At 39.0% G+C, this 19,624-nt stretch overlaps 1 protein-coding gene across 1 annotated transcript in view; it reads right to left on the bottom strand.

The window, feature by feature from the left end:
- Positions 1-12,129, bottom strand: part of ubl3b (ubiquitin-like 3b) — a 40,176-nt gene extending 28,047 nt beyond the window's left edge. Inside the window, exons 1-2 of the mRNA XM_061900241.1 lie at positions 11,862-12,129; positions 11,326-11,438 (exon numbers count right to left, since the gene is read on the bottom strand). Of these exons, the coding sequence (XP_061756225.1) occupies positions 11,326-11,438; positions 11,862-12,096 (348 nt within the window). The 5' untranslated portion in view covers positions 12,097-12,129. The remainder of the gene's footprint in view (positions 1-11,325; positions 11,439-11,861) is intronic.
- Between the last annotated feature and the right edge of the window lie 7,495 nt (positions 12,130-19,624).

Below are 19,624 nucleotides of genomic sequence, written 5' to 3'. Positions count from 1 at the left end.
TTTAATATAAAAAGAAATGTTGTTTCGTAAAGCCATTTGTGGACATGCTAGAAGCATAACACTTTTTTGTGTGTCTGGCAAAAGAAATAGGACCACAAACAAAGAAGAGAATGCGACAATAATAATTTGACCTACAGTTGCACTAAAAATGACCCCACCCGCCCCAAGTAAAGTATATTCCCTCGCCACTTTGCCATTCATTCACTACGATCTGGTACGTCGCAAATTTTAAAGCACCCATTAAAGTTGTCCTGTTAAAAGTACATCGGTTTTAAAGGCCTACTGAAACCCACTACTACCCACCACGCAGTCTGATAGTTTATATATCAATGATGAAATATTAAACATTGCGACACATGCCAATACGGCCTTTTTAGTTTACTAAATTGCAATTTTAAATTTCCCGGGAGTTTCGTCTTGAAAACTTTGTGTAGTGATGACGTGTACGCAAGACGTCACGCGTTTTTAGGAAGTATGAGCTCTACGCACACACACAACTAAATGTCGTCTGCTTTAACGGCATAATTATTCAGTATTTTGGAGATCTGTGTTGCTAAATCTTTTGCAATTTGTTCAATTAATATTGGAGAAGTCACAGTAGAAAGATGGAGTTGGGAAGCTTTAGCCTTTAACCACACAAACACACGGTGATTCATTGTTTAAAATTACCGGAGGTGAAAATTTCCTATGGATCAGAACGCGGTCAAGCGAACATGGATCCCTACCAAATATCAACCAGCAGGTTTCGGTGAGAAAATTGTGGTTAAAAAGTCGCTTCTTACCGAAGAAAAGTTGCGCTTAGGCCGTCCATGAAGCTGCCGTCGACTCCCCTGAGACACTGCGCGTCAAGACACCCGTGGACACACCCTTCCGACTATCAGGTACTATTTAACTCACTAAAACACTAGCAACACAATAGAAAGATAAGGAATTTCCCACAATTATCCTAGTAAATGTGTCTAAAAACATCGGAACCCGTCCCAATGCATTTGCGTTTTTTTTAACTTGTTTTTTTTTTTTCCTAGTCCGTCGCCATCAATATCCTCAAACACGAATCTTTCATCCTCGCTCAAATTAATGGGGAAATTGTCGTTTTCTCGGTCCGAATAGCACTTTTTGTTGGAAGTTCCCATTAAAAACAATGTGAATATGTGAGGAGCCCCCACAATTGTGACGTAGAGGCAGGGCAGGGCATTTCTCTTAACACCAAAAGTTGCGAACTTTATCGTGGATGTTCTCTACTAAATCCTTTCAGCAAAAATATGGCAATATCGCGAAATTATCAAGTATGACACATAAAAGGGACCTGCTATCCCCGTTTAAATAAGAAAATCTCATTTCAGTAGGCCTTTAAGAGTGTATGAGGTGTTTTAAGAGCACAGGAAGTGTTTATAAGTGTGTGAGAAAGAATTGGCCCAACTTGATGCGAAAAGATCAGATTTGAATTAGGGCTGGGCAATATATGGAATATACTGCATATGTTGCGGGTTTGTCTCTGTGCGATATCGAAAATTACTATATGGTGATATTGGAGTATACGTTCTCACGCAGTTGCTTTTAGCTGCTGGCATTACACTACAGGCTCTTCTCACTCTTTCTTGTCTGTCGTTCTGACAGAGACGTAAAACAAGCGCACCTTCTGTCAGGTTCAAACGCTGATGACATCTATTAAACAAGACCAGAAGAAAAGAAATAAACAAAGACAGAGTTCAATTTGGCTCAATATTGAGGACACGTTTTTTGTGATAACTTAGAAACAACTACTCTAACACCTTCTTACATACGTCACATACTGTCGCGCGTGCAACGTCATACGCCCTCGAGGAGCAGAGAGGTAGCGGCATGGTAACATTAGCTGTGATGCGAGCGGTGCGAATGGTAAAACAAGCGAAAGAAGGTGCAAATCTGGTAACAAATGAAGGAAGAATTAATTCCCAAGAAAAACAGCGCTGGGTCCATCGCCTGGCGGTGCTTTGGCTTCAAGCGGGAAGATGTTGAACAACCGTAATATGTCAAGTATGCGGCAAAGCGTTGCTACAAAAAGTAGCAGCACTGCTAATTTGTAGCATCATTTGAAGTCACCCACTAAAGCAGTGGTTCTCAAATTTGGGTACGCGTATCCCTGGGGGTACTTGAAGGTATGCCAAGGGGTACGTGAGATTTTTTATAAATATTCTAAAAATAGCAACAATTCAAAAATCCTTTATAAATATATGTATTGAATAATACTTCAACAAAATATGAATGTAAGTTGATAAACTGTGAAAATAAATGCAACAATGGAATATTCAGTGTTGGGACCTAGATTTTTTGTGGACATGTTCCATAAATATTGATGTTAAAGATTTCTTTTTTTATGAAGAAATGTTTAGAATGAAGTCCATGAATCCAGATGGATCTCTATTACAATCCCCAAAGAGGGCACTTTAAGTTGATGATAACTTCTATGTGTAGAAATCTTTATTTATAATTGAATCACTTGTTTATTTTTCAACAAGTTTTTAGTCATTTTATATCTTTTTTTCCAAATAGTTCAAGAAAGACCACTTCAAATGAGCAATATTTTGCACTGTAATACAATTTAATAAATCAAAAACTGATGACATAGTCCTGTATTTTACTTCTTTTTTCTCTTTTTTTCAACGAAAAATGCTTTGCTCTTATTAGGGGGTTCTTGAATAAAAAAAATGTTCACAGGGGGTACATCACTGAGAAAAGATGAGGAACCACTGCATTAGAGAATGAGGAGTGCTTCAAACTCCACATGTCAACATCTCCATTCGGTGCCACACCCACAAAATGACCAAGCAACCATTTCCACATCAACACCGTATGAAAAAAATAGTCAACAACAACAGGAGATAACGTCCGCAGGAACCTACCACATAGAGATTTGATTTCCTATTATGCAGCTCAGTTTTATTTGACACTTTTTGAAATATCTTCTGACATCATGCACAAAAGTGCAGTTTATTTGTTTTAAACTATTGTCGTGGCATTCTGTACAAAAAGTGCACTTTAATTTAGTGTTTTGATATGTCATCTTAGTGACATCATGCACAAAAGTGCACTCATAGCTTGTTTTAAAATGTCTCTGACAATCTTCCACTTTCTGTTTTTGGAAATGACATGAATGTTTGTGCCACTGCTTAATAACTGTTTAATAGATACACTTTTAGTTGGATTTCCCTCTCAGCATGAAAGTTTAAAATTAGCATGTCTGAATGCAGTATGAAGAACAATATTTTAATGTAGACACATAGAATCATCATACTGCTGGGATTATATGCATCAAGTGTTCATTCAAGACTAAGGCAAAATATGGAGATATATATGGTGTATCATGACATGGCCTAAAATATTGAGATATTATTAAAAGGCCATATTGCCCAGCCCTAATTTGAAGCACTTTGGCGCGTTCAAGCTGGCAAAAAGTATTAGATGTGTGTCACTTAGGGGCAAAAAAAAAAAATCAGATTTAGTGAGCAGTGTAAACGGGGCCATAGTCACTGCTTGTAAAATAAAATGGTTTGAGATTTGTATCGGTTTATTGCAAACTACTTTCAACCAAATACAATTTCACTAGAGTTTGTATAATTTTTTAAAAAGCTCCAATTTATATTCTGTTTTGATTACTCGTTAGAGGTTATCTTGAAAAAAAAAGTATAAAATCCAGACCACATGGAGTACTTGGAACTTTGAATAGTATTGCAATAGGAAGGCTGCCATCATGTGACCTAGAGTGCAGATTTAGGCTTATTTTGAAAGGTTTAGAGGCAAATATAAATGTGATAATGAAAAATTGTTTTTAATAAGAAGAGTGGATCTTTACACTCTTAGGAGTTTTTTTTATTATTATTAATTTGAAACCATTTATCATTACCAGGATGTTACTGCTACCTCACTTCACTTGGTATTTATAAAAAAAGATTGGAGGCACATCATGTCTTTACATCTGTGGGCTCCACAAATAAAACATTAATCCGTGAAAGACAATGTTGGACTTATTTGAGCATCGCTAAGTAACATATTTGAATGACATAACGAGTCCCATGCCGCTGTGATCGTGACACTAATTAGAAAAAAGATACGTTTTTTTGCAGTTGATTTCCTGCTACAAAAAATTGTCTCATTTACAATTCATGTCTGCAGTTGTTTTCATGTTGTAAAGTTCATAGTTTGTCTCATTATTTAGCTGTGGCTGTCTCGGTTGTTCAGCAATGTTTGCTCGCGATATCAAGATTCAGTTTATGCTACCAGAGATTTTTTCATCTACTTTACTAATACTATTAAGGATATTTTCTTGATGCTAACAAATAGCACCAAAGATGCTATAATGTGGTCATCCGGGTCAAATAAAGCACTTGGTTTTCTTACACAACAACAAAATAAGTCGATCTCTTGTCCTTTCTTTACATTTAATTCTACTCGCTAACACTACTAATATAGAGTAAATGTGATTGCATCGCAGATAGTTTCTCATACAAACATTTTACAGAGTGATCACTGCAGACACAAGCGGTCCGATTGTATTCCACAAGATGAGGAAAGTGATATTTTTAAAGAGCCATTTCTGTTGACACACTTTCATCTTACCTGACTTTATTAACTTTATGAATCACTTCTTTCGGGACTCTATTAAAGTTATTTCCTATCTCTCCTTTTTGAACGATTGCAACACCCGAGAACCGAACAGCAAGACGGCATTTTCTGCTCAAACGCTACTCTCGCTCTCACTCGTTTAAATGCTACGCTCAAGCTGCTTGACCATCTTGTGAATTAAGCCGCCAAGAAGAAAAACGGATTCGACGTCAAATGCAACCCTCCTATAGAGCACACATGAGAGCGGTGGTGTGAGTTGTTTTCTTTTACTTAAGTTTTACTAATGCACATATTTAAAAGTGCCATTTCAATGTTAATCATGTATATTTATTAGAATCAAAACCTTAAGGTTATGGCAAGCAGAAATATTTTATTTTTAACTATATTGTACTAACATATTATTCATATTAATTCATTATTCATAATTATTACTAAAATACCCAATAGACCCCGGTTGGATCATCTAAATACAAGCAAACCAGCACCAACATAAATACTACATTTGACATTTACTGCCAAACACCTTGCACTGCAAAAAGTGAAATCTAAGTAAGATGAAATATCTCAAATAAGAGTGATATTTGCTTATTTTCTGTCTGATAAGATCATTCTTCTCACTAAGCAGATTTTATAGTAGAGTCTTTTACTTGTTTTAAGGGCTTTGGTCCTAAATTATTTGAGTAAAACATGCTTGAAACTAGAATATCAACTGTTGCAAAGCTGTGCCATTAACACTCACAAGTATAAAACTGATTTTTCAAAGTAATAATTTCTTATTTCAAGCATGAAATAAGAATATATTTGAAATAATTGCAGAATTTCCCCCAGGGATCAATAAAGTACTTTCTATTCTTTTCTATTCTATGAAATTAAAAAAAATAATGTCTCATATTTAAAACAAATGGACTTTGCTCTTTTATTTTCAATGAAACAAGAGAAAATACATACTCATATAGTAGTACAGTTGGCACAGTACAGTAAACGGACAGTTAATATTTAAACATTTCAAACTATTTTGAACAGAAATAGTTCACGCACATTCAGATAAATTCTTCAAAATTATAATTAAAAACAATTTGGCTAGGGCCAGGGCTGTATGTATATGTATATTATACACACACACATACACGTACATACACACACACATACACACACAAACACACATATACATACCTCGCGCACTAATTGACTGAAGGAGCACGCACTTGTCGCGATTATGTCATGTTATGGATGGGAAAATGCATTTTTTAGACAATATGATTTGCCTGAGCGGCTAGGAGACCCCGAGAGTAACAAGCGGTTGCCTTGTCATTAAGAAAAATTAACTATTTTTTTAGTATAGGTTTGCTGGTTTCAAGAAATGTAATGCCGAGCACATATCATGATGTCAAGATAATGGCACTAGCATTTACTTCATTTAAGAATATTTTTTGAAAAAAAGGTCTCTTTTTTTTTTTAACCAAGAAAAGTGCACTCTTTATTAGTGAGAATATACTTATTTTACGGTATTTTGGGGTTCAGTGAGGTTAGCTAATTTTACTTGTTTTGGAAATTCTTGACAAGCCAAATTTTCTTGTTCTATTGGCAGATAATTTTCCTTGGTTTTAGTATAATACTCCTCATTTTATTATTTATTTTTTCTTGTTTTTGAACACTGACTTTTTGCAGTGTGCCATCAATCTCTCTGCCGATTGTTAATCATCCAACACATTCTCATTCAGCCCACACTTGCATAACACTGCCTGTTTCTTTTCACCCGTGAAAATGAATACCCGTCAAGTAACAAAATCGTACGTGCACTGGTATTTTTTCTCATTACGCCGCAAATGTTGTCCATTGCAAAGTCGGGGCGGGGGGACTGCGGTCAGGACTTAACACGAGGGTACAATCAATAGGCGTCTAAACCTTAAAAGGAAAGTAGGGCAACGTTTTAACTGAGATTAGACAGATGGTGTTCACGGGAGCTGCAGCCACTGTCTCGGGCTAAGTGTTTATGAACATTGGTTAATCCATTACCCCACACCCCCATCTACCCGCTAACCTACACAGCCAAAGAATGGCTTCAATTTGGGAAAATAAATGGTAAATGGGTTACACATGTATACATATTCTACCTTCAAGATACTCAAAGCGCTTTAACACTATTTCCACATTCACACACTGATGGCGGGTGAAGTGTCTTGCTCAAGGACACGACAGACATGACGAGGTTGGTAGAAGGTGGGGATTGAACCAGGAACCCTCAGGTTGCTGGCACGGCCACTCTCCCAACTGCGCCATGCCTTCTCCAAAATGATGCTGTATGATGACGACTCCAAATTGTTTTTTTATTATTGTAAATAACCACGTTGAATAAATGAAAAGTACCAATGGGCGTTCTTATTTAGTAATAATATATAATTAATTTATTTGACCTCAAGATCGAAACGACAGTATGCTAACAAGCTTTTTCACTGCCATGCTAAAAAAAACAACTTCCCCAGCCAATGAATTAACGTCTTTTTTTTTTATTGTTTCTGTTATTTTGAAATAAAGTGAAAATTAACTGTCCAGAACATTCCACAATTACACTAAAGGCTTCTTTATGCAAGACTGGCTTTTTCGCAAAACAATATAAGATTAAGAAAAAAACAAACTGATGTGCCTATTTGGCACAAGCGGCAAAAAAGACGGAGAAAGTTGAGGAATGATCAAAGACTTATTTGAAACATCCCTCAGGTGAAAAGGCTAATTGGGAACAGGTGGGTGCCATGATTGGGTATCAGTCATTCACAAACAAGGACCGGGCGAGGGTCACTACTTTGTCAACAAAAGCCTGAGCAAAATATTTAAGAACAACATTTCTCAACCAGCTATTGCACATCAGTGTGTGAATGGGTAAAGTGACCCAGCACTTTAAGTACCTTGAAGTCAGAAAAGCGCTATACAAGTATAACCCATTTACCATTTATTATGCAAAGCAAAAGCCATTTATCAACAACACCCAGAAACGCCGCAGGCTTTTCTGGGCCCCGAGTTCATCTAAAACGGACTGACGCAAATTGAGAACGTGTTCTGTGGTCTGACGAGTCCTCAGTGGCCTGCAGTGGTTAGAGTGTCCACCCTGAGATCGGTAAGTTGAGTTCATACTAAAGACGTTTAAAACGGGACCCATTACCTCCCTGCTTGGCACTCAGTATCAAGGGTTGGAATTGGGTTGTTAAATCACCAAAAATGATTCCCGGGCGTGGCCACCGCGGCTGCCCACTGCTCCCCTCACCTCCCAGGGGGTGATCAAGAGTAATGGGTCAAATGCAGATAATAATTTCACCACACCTAGTGTGTGTGACAATCAATGGTACTTAAACTTTTTAACTTCAACATTTCAAATAGTTTTTGGAAGCTGTGGACGAACAAAGAGGAAAAGAACCATCCGGCGCACAGTTTGTTTGTGCAAGATTGGCTTTATCACTAAACAATATAAGATTAAAAAAAAACCCTGATGTGCTTCTTGTTTTGTACGCTGTTTTTAATTTGATGTTTCTAGTATTATAATAATTTATCTATAGCATTGGATTCACTACATCAGCGGTCAGGAACCTTTTTGGCTGAGAGCCATGAAAGCCAAATATTTCAAAATGTATTTCCGTGAGAGCCATAAAATATTTTTTAACACTGAATACAACTACCAGTAAATGTGTGCATTTTTTAGACCAACATTTTTAGAATATATTAAGTCCGTTATTCTTTTTAAATAACATTATTATTCTAAAGCTAACCAATAATAAATATAATACTTCTTACCATTAATGGGACTTCTTGAAAATGTGCGATAGAAAATGGATGGTTAGATTAAAATGCATGAGAATGCTTTATAATTTGAACATTATTTTTAACACTGTGATTACCAGCGGAATTATTAATTACTTATCGTGTTAAAGGCCTACTGAAACCCACTACTACCGACCACGCAGTCTGATAGTTTATATATCAATGATGAAATATTAACATTGCAACACATGCCAATACGGCCGGTTTAGTTTACTAAATTGCAATTTTAAATTTCCCGCGAAGTGTCCTGTTGAAAACGTCGCGGAATGATGACGCTTATGTTGACGCGTGCTTGTGAAGTTATTGGTTGTAGTGGACATTTTATCCCAGCACCACTCATGGCTGAAAGTTGTCCGATTTAATAGCATAATTACACAGTATTCTGGACATCTGTGTTGCTGAATCTTTTGCAATTTGTTCAATTAATAATGGAGACTATAAAGAAGAATGCTCTTGGTGGAAAGCGGTGGATTGCAGCTGCCTTTAGCAACATAAACACAGCCGGTGTTTCTTTGTTTGTTGTGAAGCTTTAATATGGAACAGAGCGGTCAAGCGAACATATTTCTCTACCACATGTCAACCGGCAGGTTTCGGTGAGAAAATTGTGGTAATAAGTCGGCTCTTACCGGAGACATGAGCGGAGCTTGCATAATCCTGCAGCTGTCAAAGAGGCAGCTGCGACTTTCTTGGCTCCTCCATGGCTTCCATCAGAGACACTGGCGGTCACCACACCCCTCTGACTTACAGGTATGACTTTATAATCTCACTAAAACACTAGTAACACAATAAGCAGATAAGGGATTTTCCAGAATTATCCTTGTAAATGTGTCTAATAACATCTGAATCGCTCCCACTGCCCTCGTTTTTTTTTTTCCTTCATCTAGTACTTCACTCTCACTATCCTCATCCACAAATCTTTCATCCTCGCTCAAATTAATGGGGAAATTGTCGCTTTCTCGGTCCGAATCGCTCTTGCTGCGAGTATAAACAATGTGAGAATGTGAGGAGCCCTACAACCCGTAACGTCACGCGCACATCGTCTGCTACTTCCGGTACAGGCAAGGCTTTTTTACTTGCGACCAAAAGTTGCGAACTTTATCGTCGATGTTCTCTACTAAATCCTTTCAGCAAAAATATGGCAATATCGCGAAATGATCAAGTACGACACACTTTAAAGGCCCACTGGAATGAGATTTTCTTATTTAAACGGGGACAGCAGGTCCATTCTATGTGTCGTACTTGACCATTTCGCGATATTGCCATATTTTTGCTGAAATGATTTATTAGAGAACATCGACGATAAAGTTCGCAACTTTCGGTCGCTAATAAAAAAGTCTTGCCTGTACTGGAAGGAGAAGCCGATGTGCGCGTGACGTCACGGGTGTGAGGGCTCCTCACATCCTCACATTGATTACAATCATAGACACCAGCAGCGCGAGCGATTCTGACCAAGAAATCGACAATTTCCCCATTAATTGGAGCGAGGATGAAAGATTTGTGGATGAGGATGGTGAGAGTGGAGGACTAGAACAGGGGTCGGGAACCTTTTTGGCTGAGAGAGCCATACAAGCCAAATATTTTTAAAAGTATTTCCGTGAGCGCGATATAATTTATTTTTTTTATAACAATGAATATAACTATATGCGTGCATTTTTAAGAAACACCAACATTTTTAGAGTATAATAAGTCTCGTATTCTTTTTAATAACATTGTTATTCTGAGGCTAACGAAAAATAAATAAAATACTTCTTACCATTAATGCGACTTTTTGAACAGGTGCGGCAGAAACCGGATGGATGGATGAAAATGCATGAGAATGTTTTATCATTTGAACGTTATTTTTGACACAGTGATTACCAGCGGAAATATTCATTACTTATCGTGTTAAGCAATGTCAGCTAAGTTTTATCTAGGAGCCAGGTGCAGTCATCAAAAGAGCCACATCTGGCTCTAGATCCATAGGTTCCCTACCTTTGGACTAGAAAAAACAAACAAAAAAGAGACACGGGCAGGAGCGATTCAGATGTTATTAGACACATTTACTAGGATAATTCTGGAAAATCCCTTATCTGATTATTGTGTTACCAGCGTTTTAGTGAGATTATAAAGTCATACCTGAAAGTCGGAGGGGTGTGGTGACCGCCAGTGTCTCTGAGTGAAGCCATGGAGGAGCCAAGAAAGTCACAGCCGCCTCTTTGACAGCTGCTGCAGGAAGAACAACACAAGCTCCGCTCATGTTTACTGTAAGAGCCAACTTATTACCACAATTTTCTCACCGAAACCTGCCGGTTAACATGTGGTAGAGAAACATGTCGGCTTGACCGCTCTGTTCCATATTAAAGCTTCACAACAAACAAAGAAACACCGGCTGTGTTTGTGTTGTTAAAGGCAGCTGCAATCCACCGCTTTCCACCAACAGCATTCTTCTTTGACGTCTCCATTATTAATAGAACAAATTGCAAAAGATTCAGCAACAAAGATGTCCAAAATACTGTGTAATTATGCGATAAATAAAAAGAGATGACTTTTAGCCGTGAGTGGTGCGAGGCTGAAATGTCCGCTACAACCAATAACGTCACAGGCACGCGTCAACATTCCGCAATGTTTTCAACAGGATACCTTGCGGGAAATTAAAAATTGCAATTTAGTAAACTAAACCGGCCGTATTGGCATGTGTTGCGATGTTAATATTTCATCATTGATATATATAAACTATCAGACTGCGTGGTCGGTAGTAGTGGGTTTCAGTAGGCCTTTAACTGTACATATGACAATAAACAATCTTGAATCTTGAATAAAGCGCACCGGATTATAAAGCGCGCTGTCAGCTTTTGAGAAAATGTGAGGTTTGTAGGTGCGCCTTATAGAAAATATGGTAGTTATTTGTTTTTATTGAAAACCCCCCCAACTCACCATGTCGAGATCCCGGTGGGTGCTCATAGCTCGGCGCGGACAGGAAGCAGTGGAGCCGGGGCGGAGAGGGCAGGACGGGGGGCGCTTCAGCTGCTGGAGACGGGGCCAGAGCCCTGCCACAAACAACACGACGTGAGCCGCTTACAGCGCGGTCTGGCACCAGGATGACTTATCTGCACAGATTACTGGCTTTGGCGGCCGAGGACAACCACGCACGCCATTTTTGCTGCCAGAAAGGTGCAGCTTTTCTACCTGAAGATAGAACACTTGGAACAACCCCTCCTCCATTTTAGCAGCGAAGAGAAACACGTATCTCATGTTACTCGAAGCAACCACCGCCTGTTAACTTGCTGGCTATAAAATAAATCACTAATTTATGTCAATTAATCAGTGGAGACAACAGCAAGTGAGAAGAAGAAGAAGAAGAGGGGGGGGGTTGCTAATGTTAGCATTAGCCTTCGACAAAACTGCCGCTGGCTATTAAGCGAAGCTTGCCGCTTAACAAGACGTACGTCGTCCATGTCCCTTGTCCCTACCTGCATTTGATGAATACGATGGAACTGGGCATCCAGTAAAGCGGGGGAGGGAGATAGTCGATATGTTGCTCTCCCACCGGAAAATATCGATGGCGAAATGGCTAAGGCTGAATGTTGCGTACAGCTGGCTAATGGACGGCAAGACGCCGGATGTCAGCTGATTGTAAACATACAAAACAGCCGCAAAGCACGCTGGGAGATGAAGTTTCAAGAATATTGGTTTCCGTCCATCCATTTTTACCGCTTTAAAACAAGTTTTACAGTTAGTTTTAATTTTTTTTTCAGACGTGTAGCGAAGTCCATGTGTTTACTAAGTTGTGGATGCAATAGGCTCATATTTATTAGGTATTGATGAGTAATAGAGCAGATATATATGTATTTTATGGGAGTCAAGTGGCGAAAAGTGTTCTACACGCCTTACATTAGAGGGGACGCTATAATCCATTCATCGTTGTACTACCGCTTGTCCCTTTTGGGGTTGCTGGAGCCTATCTCAGCTGCATTCGGGCGGAAGGCGGGGTGCACCCTGGACAAGTCACCATCTCATTGCAGGGCCAACACAGTGTGAAGAAAAAATATTTAAAACAAGTTTTACAGTTAGTTTTGAAGCTTTTTTTTAAAAGATGTGTAGCAAAGCCTATATGTTAACTAAGTTGTGGGTGCAATAAGCTCATATTTATTAGGTATTGATGAGTAATATAGCAGATAAATATGTCTTTTATGGGAGTCAAGTGGCGAAAAGTGTTCTACACGCCTTACAATAGAGGGGACGCTATAATCCATCCATACATTTTCTACCGCTTGTCCTTTTCAGGGTAGCGAGGAGGGCGCGGGAGCCTAACTCAGCTGCATTTGGGCGGAAGACAGGGTTACACCTTGGACAAGTCACCACCTCATCGCAGAGCGGACAGTGTGAATAAAAAAAATTTTAAACAAGTTTTACAGTAGTTCTGTTTTGTTTTTTGTTTTTTTAGATGTGTAGCGAAGCCTATATGTTTACTAAGTTGTGGGTGCAATAAGCTCATATTTATTAGGTATTGGTGAGTAATATAGAAGATAAATATGTCTTTTATGGGAGTCAAGTCATGGTGAAAAGTGTTCTACACGCCTTACAATAGAGGGGACGCTATAATCCATCCATACATTTTCTACAGCTTGTCCCTTTCGGGGTCACGGGGAGGGCGCTGGAGCCTATCTCAGCTGCATTCGGGCGGAAGGCGGGGTTACACCCTGGACAAGTCGCCACCTCATCACAAGGGCCAACACAGTGTGGAGAAAAATATTTCTAGCAAGTTTTACAATTAGTTTATTTTTATTTATTTTTTAATTAAAGATGTGTAGCAAAGCCTATGTGTTTACTAAGTTGTGGGTGCAATAAGCTCATATTTATTAGGTATTGGTGAGTAACATAGAAGATAAATATGTCTTTTATGGGTGTCAAGTGGCGAAAAGTGTCCTACACGCCTTACAGTAGAGGGGACGCTATAATCCATCCATACATTTTCTACCGCTTGTCCTTTTCGGGGTCACGGGGAGGGCGCTGGAGCCTATCTCAGCTGCATTCGGGCGGAAGGCGGGGTTACACCCTGGACAAGTCGCCACCTCATCGCAAGGACAACACAGTGTGAAGAAAAAATATGTTAACAAGTTTTACAGTTATTTTTGAATTTTAAAATGTATTTTTAAAAATGTGTAGCAAAGCCTATATGTTTACTAAATTGTGGGTGCAATAGGCTCTTTTTTATTAGGTATTGATGAGTAATATAGTAGATGAATATGTCTTTTATGGGAGTCAAGTGGCGAAAAGTGTTCTACACCCCTCACAATAGAGGGGACGCTATAGTACATCCATATGTTTTCTACCGCTTGTCCCTTTCGGGGTCACGGGGAAGGCGCTGGAGCCTATCTCAGCTGCATTCGGGCGGAAGGCGGGGTTACACCCTGGACAAGTCGCCACCTCATCAGAGGGCCTACACAGTGTGAAGAAAAAATATTTCAAACAAGTTTTACAATTAGTTTTGATTTTTTTTTTTTTAAAGATGTGTAGCAAAGCCTATATGTTTACTAAGTTGTGGGTGCAATAAGCTCATATTTATTAGCTATTAATGAGTAATATAGCAGATACATATGTCTTATGGGCGTCAAATCATGGCAAAAAGTGTTCTACACGCCCTACAATAGAGGGGACGCTGTAATCCATCCATACATTTTCTACCGATTGTCGTATTCGGGGTAGCGAGGAGGGCGCTGGAGCCTATCTCAGCTGCATTTGGGCGGAAGAGAGGGTTACACCTTGGACAAGTTGCCACCTCATCGCAGGGCCAACACAGTGTGAAAATAAAATATTTAAAACAAGTTTTACAGTTAGTTTTTTGAATGTATTTTTTTTTTAAGATGTGTAGCAAAGCCTATATGTTTACTAAGTTGTGGGTGTAATAGGCTTATATTTATTAGGTATTGATGAATAATATAGCAGATAAATATGTCTTTTATGCGAGTCAAGTGGGGCGGCATAGCTCGGTTGGTAGAGTGGCCGTGCCAGCAACTTGCGGGTTGCAGGTTCGATTCCCGCTTCCGCCATTCTAGTCACTGCCGTTGTGTCCTTGGGCAAGGCACTTTACCCTCCTGCTCCCAGTGCCACCCACACTGGTTTAAATGTAACTTAGATATTGGGTTTCACTATGTAAAGTGCTTTGAGTCACTAGAGAAAAGCGCTATATAAATATAATTCACTTCACTTCACTAAAAAGTGTTCTACACCCCTCACAATAGAGGGGACGCTATGATCCATCCATCGTTTTCCTACCGCTTGTCCCTTTCGGGGTCGCTGGAGCCTATCTCAGCTGCATTCGGGCGGAAGGCAGGGTGCACCATGGACAAGTCACCACCTGATTGCAGGGCCAACACAGTGTGAAGAAAAAATATTTCCACATTTTTTTAAATTAGTTTTGAACTTTTTTTTAAATTTTTTTTTAAGATGTGTAGCAAAGCCTATATGTTTACTAAGTTGTGGGTGCAATAACCTCATATTTATTAGGTATTGATGATTAATATAGCAGATAAATATGTCTTTTCTGGGAGTCACGTGGTAAAAAGTGTTCTACACCCCTCACAATAGAGGGGACGCTATAATCCATCCATCGTTTTCCTACCGCTTGTCCCTTTCAGGGTCGCTGGAGCCTATCTCAGCTGCATTCGGGTGGAAGGCGGGGTTACACCCTGGACAAGTCGCCACCTCATCACAGGGCCTACACAGTGTGAAGAAAAAATATTTTAAACAAGTTTTAGTTAGTTTTGAATTTTAAAATTTATTTTTAAAGATGTGTAGCAAAGCCTGTATGTTTACTAAGTTGTGGGGGTAATAGGCTCATATTTATTAGGTATTGACGAGTATTATAGTAGATAAATATGTCTTTTACGGGAGTCAAGTGGCGAAAAGTGTTCTACACGCCTTACAATAGAGGGGAAGCTATAATCCATCCATACATTTTCTACCGCTTGTCCCTTTCGGGGTCGCTGCAGACAATCTCAGCTGCATTGGGCCAATACAGTGTGAAGAAAAAATATTTAAAACAAGTTTTACAGTTAGTTTTGAAGCTTTTTTTTAAGATGTGTAGCGAAGCCTATATGTTTACTAAGTTGTGGGTACAATAGGCTCATATTTATTTGGTATTGATGACTAATATAGCAGATAAATATGTCTTTTATGGAAGTCAAGTTGCGAAAAGTGTCCTACACACCTTACAATAGACGGGACGCTATAATCCATCCATCGTTGTACTACTGCTTGTCCCTTTCGGGGTCGCTGGAGCCTATCTCAGCTGCATTCCGGCAGAAGGCAGGGTGCACCATGGACAAGTCACCACCTGATTGCAGGGCCAACACAGTGTGAAGAAAAAATATTTAAAACAAGTTCTACAGTTAGTTTTAAAGATGTGTAGCAAAACATATATGTTTACTAAGTTGTGGGTGCAATAGGCTCGTATTTATTAGGTATTGATGAGTAATATAGCAGATAAATATGTCTTTTATGGGAGTCAAGTGGCGAAAAGTGTTCTACACGCCTTACAATAGAGGGGACGCTATAATCTATCCATACATTTTCTACTGCTTGTCCATTTCGGGGTCACTGGAGCCTATCTCAGCTGGATTCGGGCGGAAGGCGGGATGCACCCTGGACAAGTCACCACTTGATTGCAGGGCCAACACAGTGTGAAGAAAAAATATTTCCAAAAAGTTTTTTAATTAGTTTTAAAGATGTATAGCAAAGTCTATATGTTTACTAAGTTGTGGGTGCAATAGGCTCATATTTATTAGGTATTGATGTGTAATATAAAAAAAGAAAACACACATGCTCTATGTGGAAGCTTTACATTATTATCATTTATTTAGCCGGTCCTGTCACATGATAGGTGATATGGTAAACAGCAACACAACGTATGTAACTATGCACATGTACCATACAAGGCCGCCTCTGTAAAATATCAATAAATGAGTGACGGGGGCGGTTCCTATGAGATTTTACGCAACCATAAGCCGAGCCCCTTCCTGCCCTGTCACTGATAAGAATATCATGGCAAATTTCACAAGGAAGCACTCGTTGCCTCCCAGTGACCCCCGGCTGATAAACATGCCCACTGGGATTTAAAGCCTCCCGTTAACATCTGGAGAATGTATGTTATGATTAGGTTACATTTACAGGAAAAATATTGTTCAACAACACATTTGTATCAGTAGCATCAAAACAAATCCAAGTTGGATTTTTATAAAAAAAAAATGTTGAAGAACCATTTCACCTTAGACCAGGGGTGTCCAAATTTTTTCCTTGGAGGGCCGCACACGGAAAAATTTAAGCATGCGGGGGCCATTTTGATATTTTTCATTTTCAAACCATAACAAAATATATATATTTTTTAATCCTTAGGGTTCCTGACGAGCATAGAGGGTATCAGTCACTAAAATGTTAAAAATAAGTCAATTATATATATATTTTTTTTTATTTAATGCTTACAGTTAATCTCTATATCAACTTGAGTTTGATATAAAGTAAAACAAATAAGGTTTTATGCCTTTTCTGTCAAAAACAACTTTGTTTTTTATAGTAAACCTGTAATATGCAGTATTTATATGGATAGAAAGATAGATAGATTGTACTTTATTGATTCCTTCAGGAGAGTTCCTTTATTTAGCAATTAAAGCCCTCAAAGATCAATAATGCAGGACACCATTGATTTGAATTATTTCATATTTTTGAGTAATTACTGTGAAAAGTTACATAAAATCCTACTAAATATATTTGAGATCCAAAAGGTTCCCCACTCATAAAGTGATGCATTTGTATTAGTTGTTTTTTTTACTTTTAACACTTAAATTTCAAGATCAACTTCCGATATATCCGTCCATTTTAAGTTTGAACTATTATTTTGTTTGTTTTATGCTCTTTTGTCAAAACTTAGATGTTTTCATGTGGCAACCACATAAATATGCAATATTTTTTCCACATTAAACATTTTAAAGGGATAATTTTTAATAATTAATAATAGTAATAATTCATTATAACATAGATTTTTTCTTCCTTTTTTTTTTTAGCAATGGAAAAAAAAGAAAATAAAGACAAAAGGGGAAAAAAACTGCCTGCATGGCAGCTCTGTGTCAACATTGCCACTTTTTCTCATTAGATTTCACCTCATTCCACTTTTTTAAAATGTTTTTTATTTATATTTGCAATATAATCAATTTTGCAATTTTTGCAGAATGTGTGGCGGGCCGGTAAACGATTAGCTGCTGGCCGCAAATGCCTTAGACACAATTGTGATAGGGAACTCAAATTTAAATAACGTTGATGACTATACATTAACAATTTATGTACTGCAGAGTTGGAATTGAATTTGCTCTTGAGAGAATTATAATATATCCATTAATCCAGTGTTTTTCTGCGATGAGATGGGTGCAACCCGCCTTCCGCCCAAATGCAGCTGAGACAGGCTCCAGCACCCCCCTTTACCCCAAAAGGAACAAGCGGTAGAAAATGGATGGACGGATCCAGTGCTTTTCAACCTTTTTTGAGCCAAGGCACATTTTTTGCGTTGAAAAAATTCAGAGGCACACCACCAGCAGAAAGCATAAAAAAAATGAAACTCAGTTGACAGTAAAAAGTCGGTGCCGCAATGTTTGGATTTGACTTTAAAGCATAATCAAGCATGCATCACTGTAGCTCTTGTCTCAAAGTAGGTGTACTGTCACCGCCTGTCACATAACATCCTGACTTAATTGGACTTTTTTGCTGTTTTCCTGTTTGTATTGTTTTACTTCTTGTCTTGCGCTCCTATTTTGGTGGCTCTTTCTTTTTTTTTTTGGTGTTTTCCTGCAGCAGTTTCATGTTTTCCTTTGAGCGATATTTGGTCATATATGTCCTGTTCGGATGTTCTTTGTGGACGCCATCTTTGCTCCACAGTAAGTCTTTGCTGTCGTCCAGCATTCTGTTTTCGTTTACTTTGTAGCCAGTTCAGTTTTAGTTTGGTTCTGCATAGCCTTCCTTTAACCCAGGGGTAGGGAACCTATGGCTCAGGAGCCAGATGTGGCTCTTTTGATGACTGCATCTGGCTCTCGGATAAATCTGAGCTGGCATTGCTTAACACGATTAGTAATGAATAATTCCACTTGTAATCACAGTGTTAAAAATAATCTTCAAAATATAAAACATTCTCATGCATTTTTAATCCATCCATCCGTTTTTACCCCACCTGTTCAAGAAGTTGCGTTAATGGTAAGAAGTTATTTATTTATTATTGGTTAGTGTGGGGCTTGCCCTCCTGGGGGTTCTTTAGACCCCCAAGCACCGACATCAGAGCCTGTTTCAGGGTTACAATATTGTTTTATTTTTCAATAAGTCCCTCAGTTGCTTTCCAGCAATTGTATTATTCTCTTTCGTTTTCGCTCGCACTCTGGCTCCAGCCCCAACCCCGTCTCTCCTCCTGGCTGCTGCTTATAAATAACTAAATACATGGGTTGTACTTGTATGGCGCTTTTCTACCTTCTAGGTACTAGAAGCACTTTGACACTACTTCCAGATTTACCCATTCACACACACATTCACACACTGATGGAGGGAGCTTATAACAGAGTGACAGGTGATTAGATTACAAGGCCCAGGTGATTTAGAGGCCGGTCCTGGCACACCCCAGTTCACTGCAGGCCCACAGGCCACGCCCCCTCCACAGTTAGCTTCAGAATAACAATGTTATTACAAAGAATAAGAGACCTATTATACTCTAGAAATGTTGGTCTTACTTAATAATGCATGCGTTTCGTTGTGTTCAGTGTTAAAAAAAATATTATATGGCTCTTACGGAAATACATTTTAAAATATTTGGCTTTTTGGCTCTCTCAACCAAAAAGGTTCCCGACCCCTGCTCTAAGCTTTAATGCCTTTTGCTTATTTTTGGTTTAAGCAATAGATTGTTATGAGAGTAGGTATGTGTGTGTGGCCCTTTAATATGTGACAGCATGTGAGGTGAGTGACGTCAGTGAGTGTGTGGGCGAGAGAGGCGAGGGAGCGATAGCGAGTGCGGGCGGGAACTATTTTTTTGGTGGATTGGCTGTGTGCAGACATACAAGTTATGATGTGCAACTAATCACCGGACTGCTCATTCACCCTGGAGTCCGGAGCTGTGGAGACCCACTGCCGGGTAGAGTGAAGGGTGTTGGCGTCTTCCCTGCGCTCCTCGACTACGGTCTGGGAGCCGGAAGCAGGAAAGGTCCAA

The sequence above is a fragment of the Nerophis ophidion genome, linkage group LG05 (genome assembly GCF_033978795.1).
Source record: "Nerophis ophidion isolate RoL-2023_Sa linkage group LG05, RoL_Noph_v1.0, whole genome shotgun sequence".
Classification (NCBI taxonomy): Eukaryota; Metazoa; Chordata; class Actinopteri; order Syngnathiformes; family Syngnathidae; genus Nerophis; species Nerophis ophidion.
This window is presented reverse-complemented; position numbering and strand designations above follow the sequence as displayed.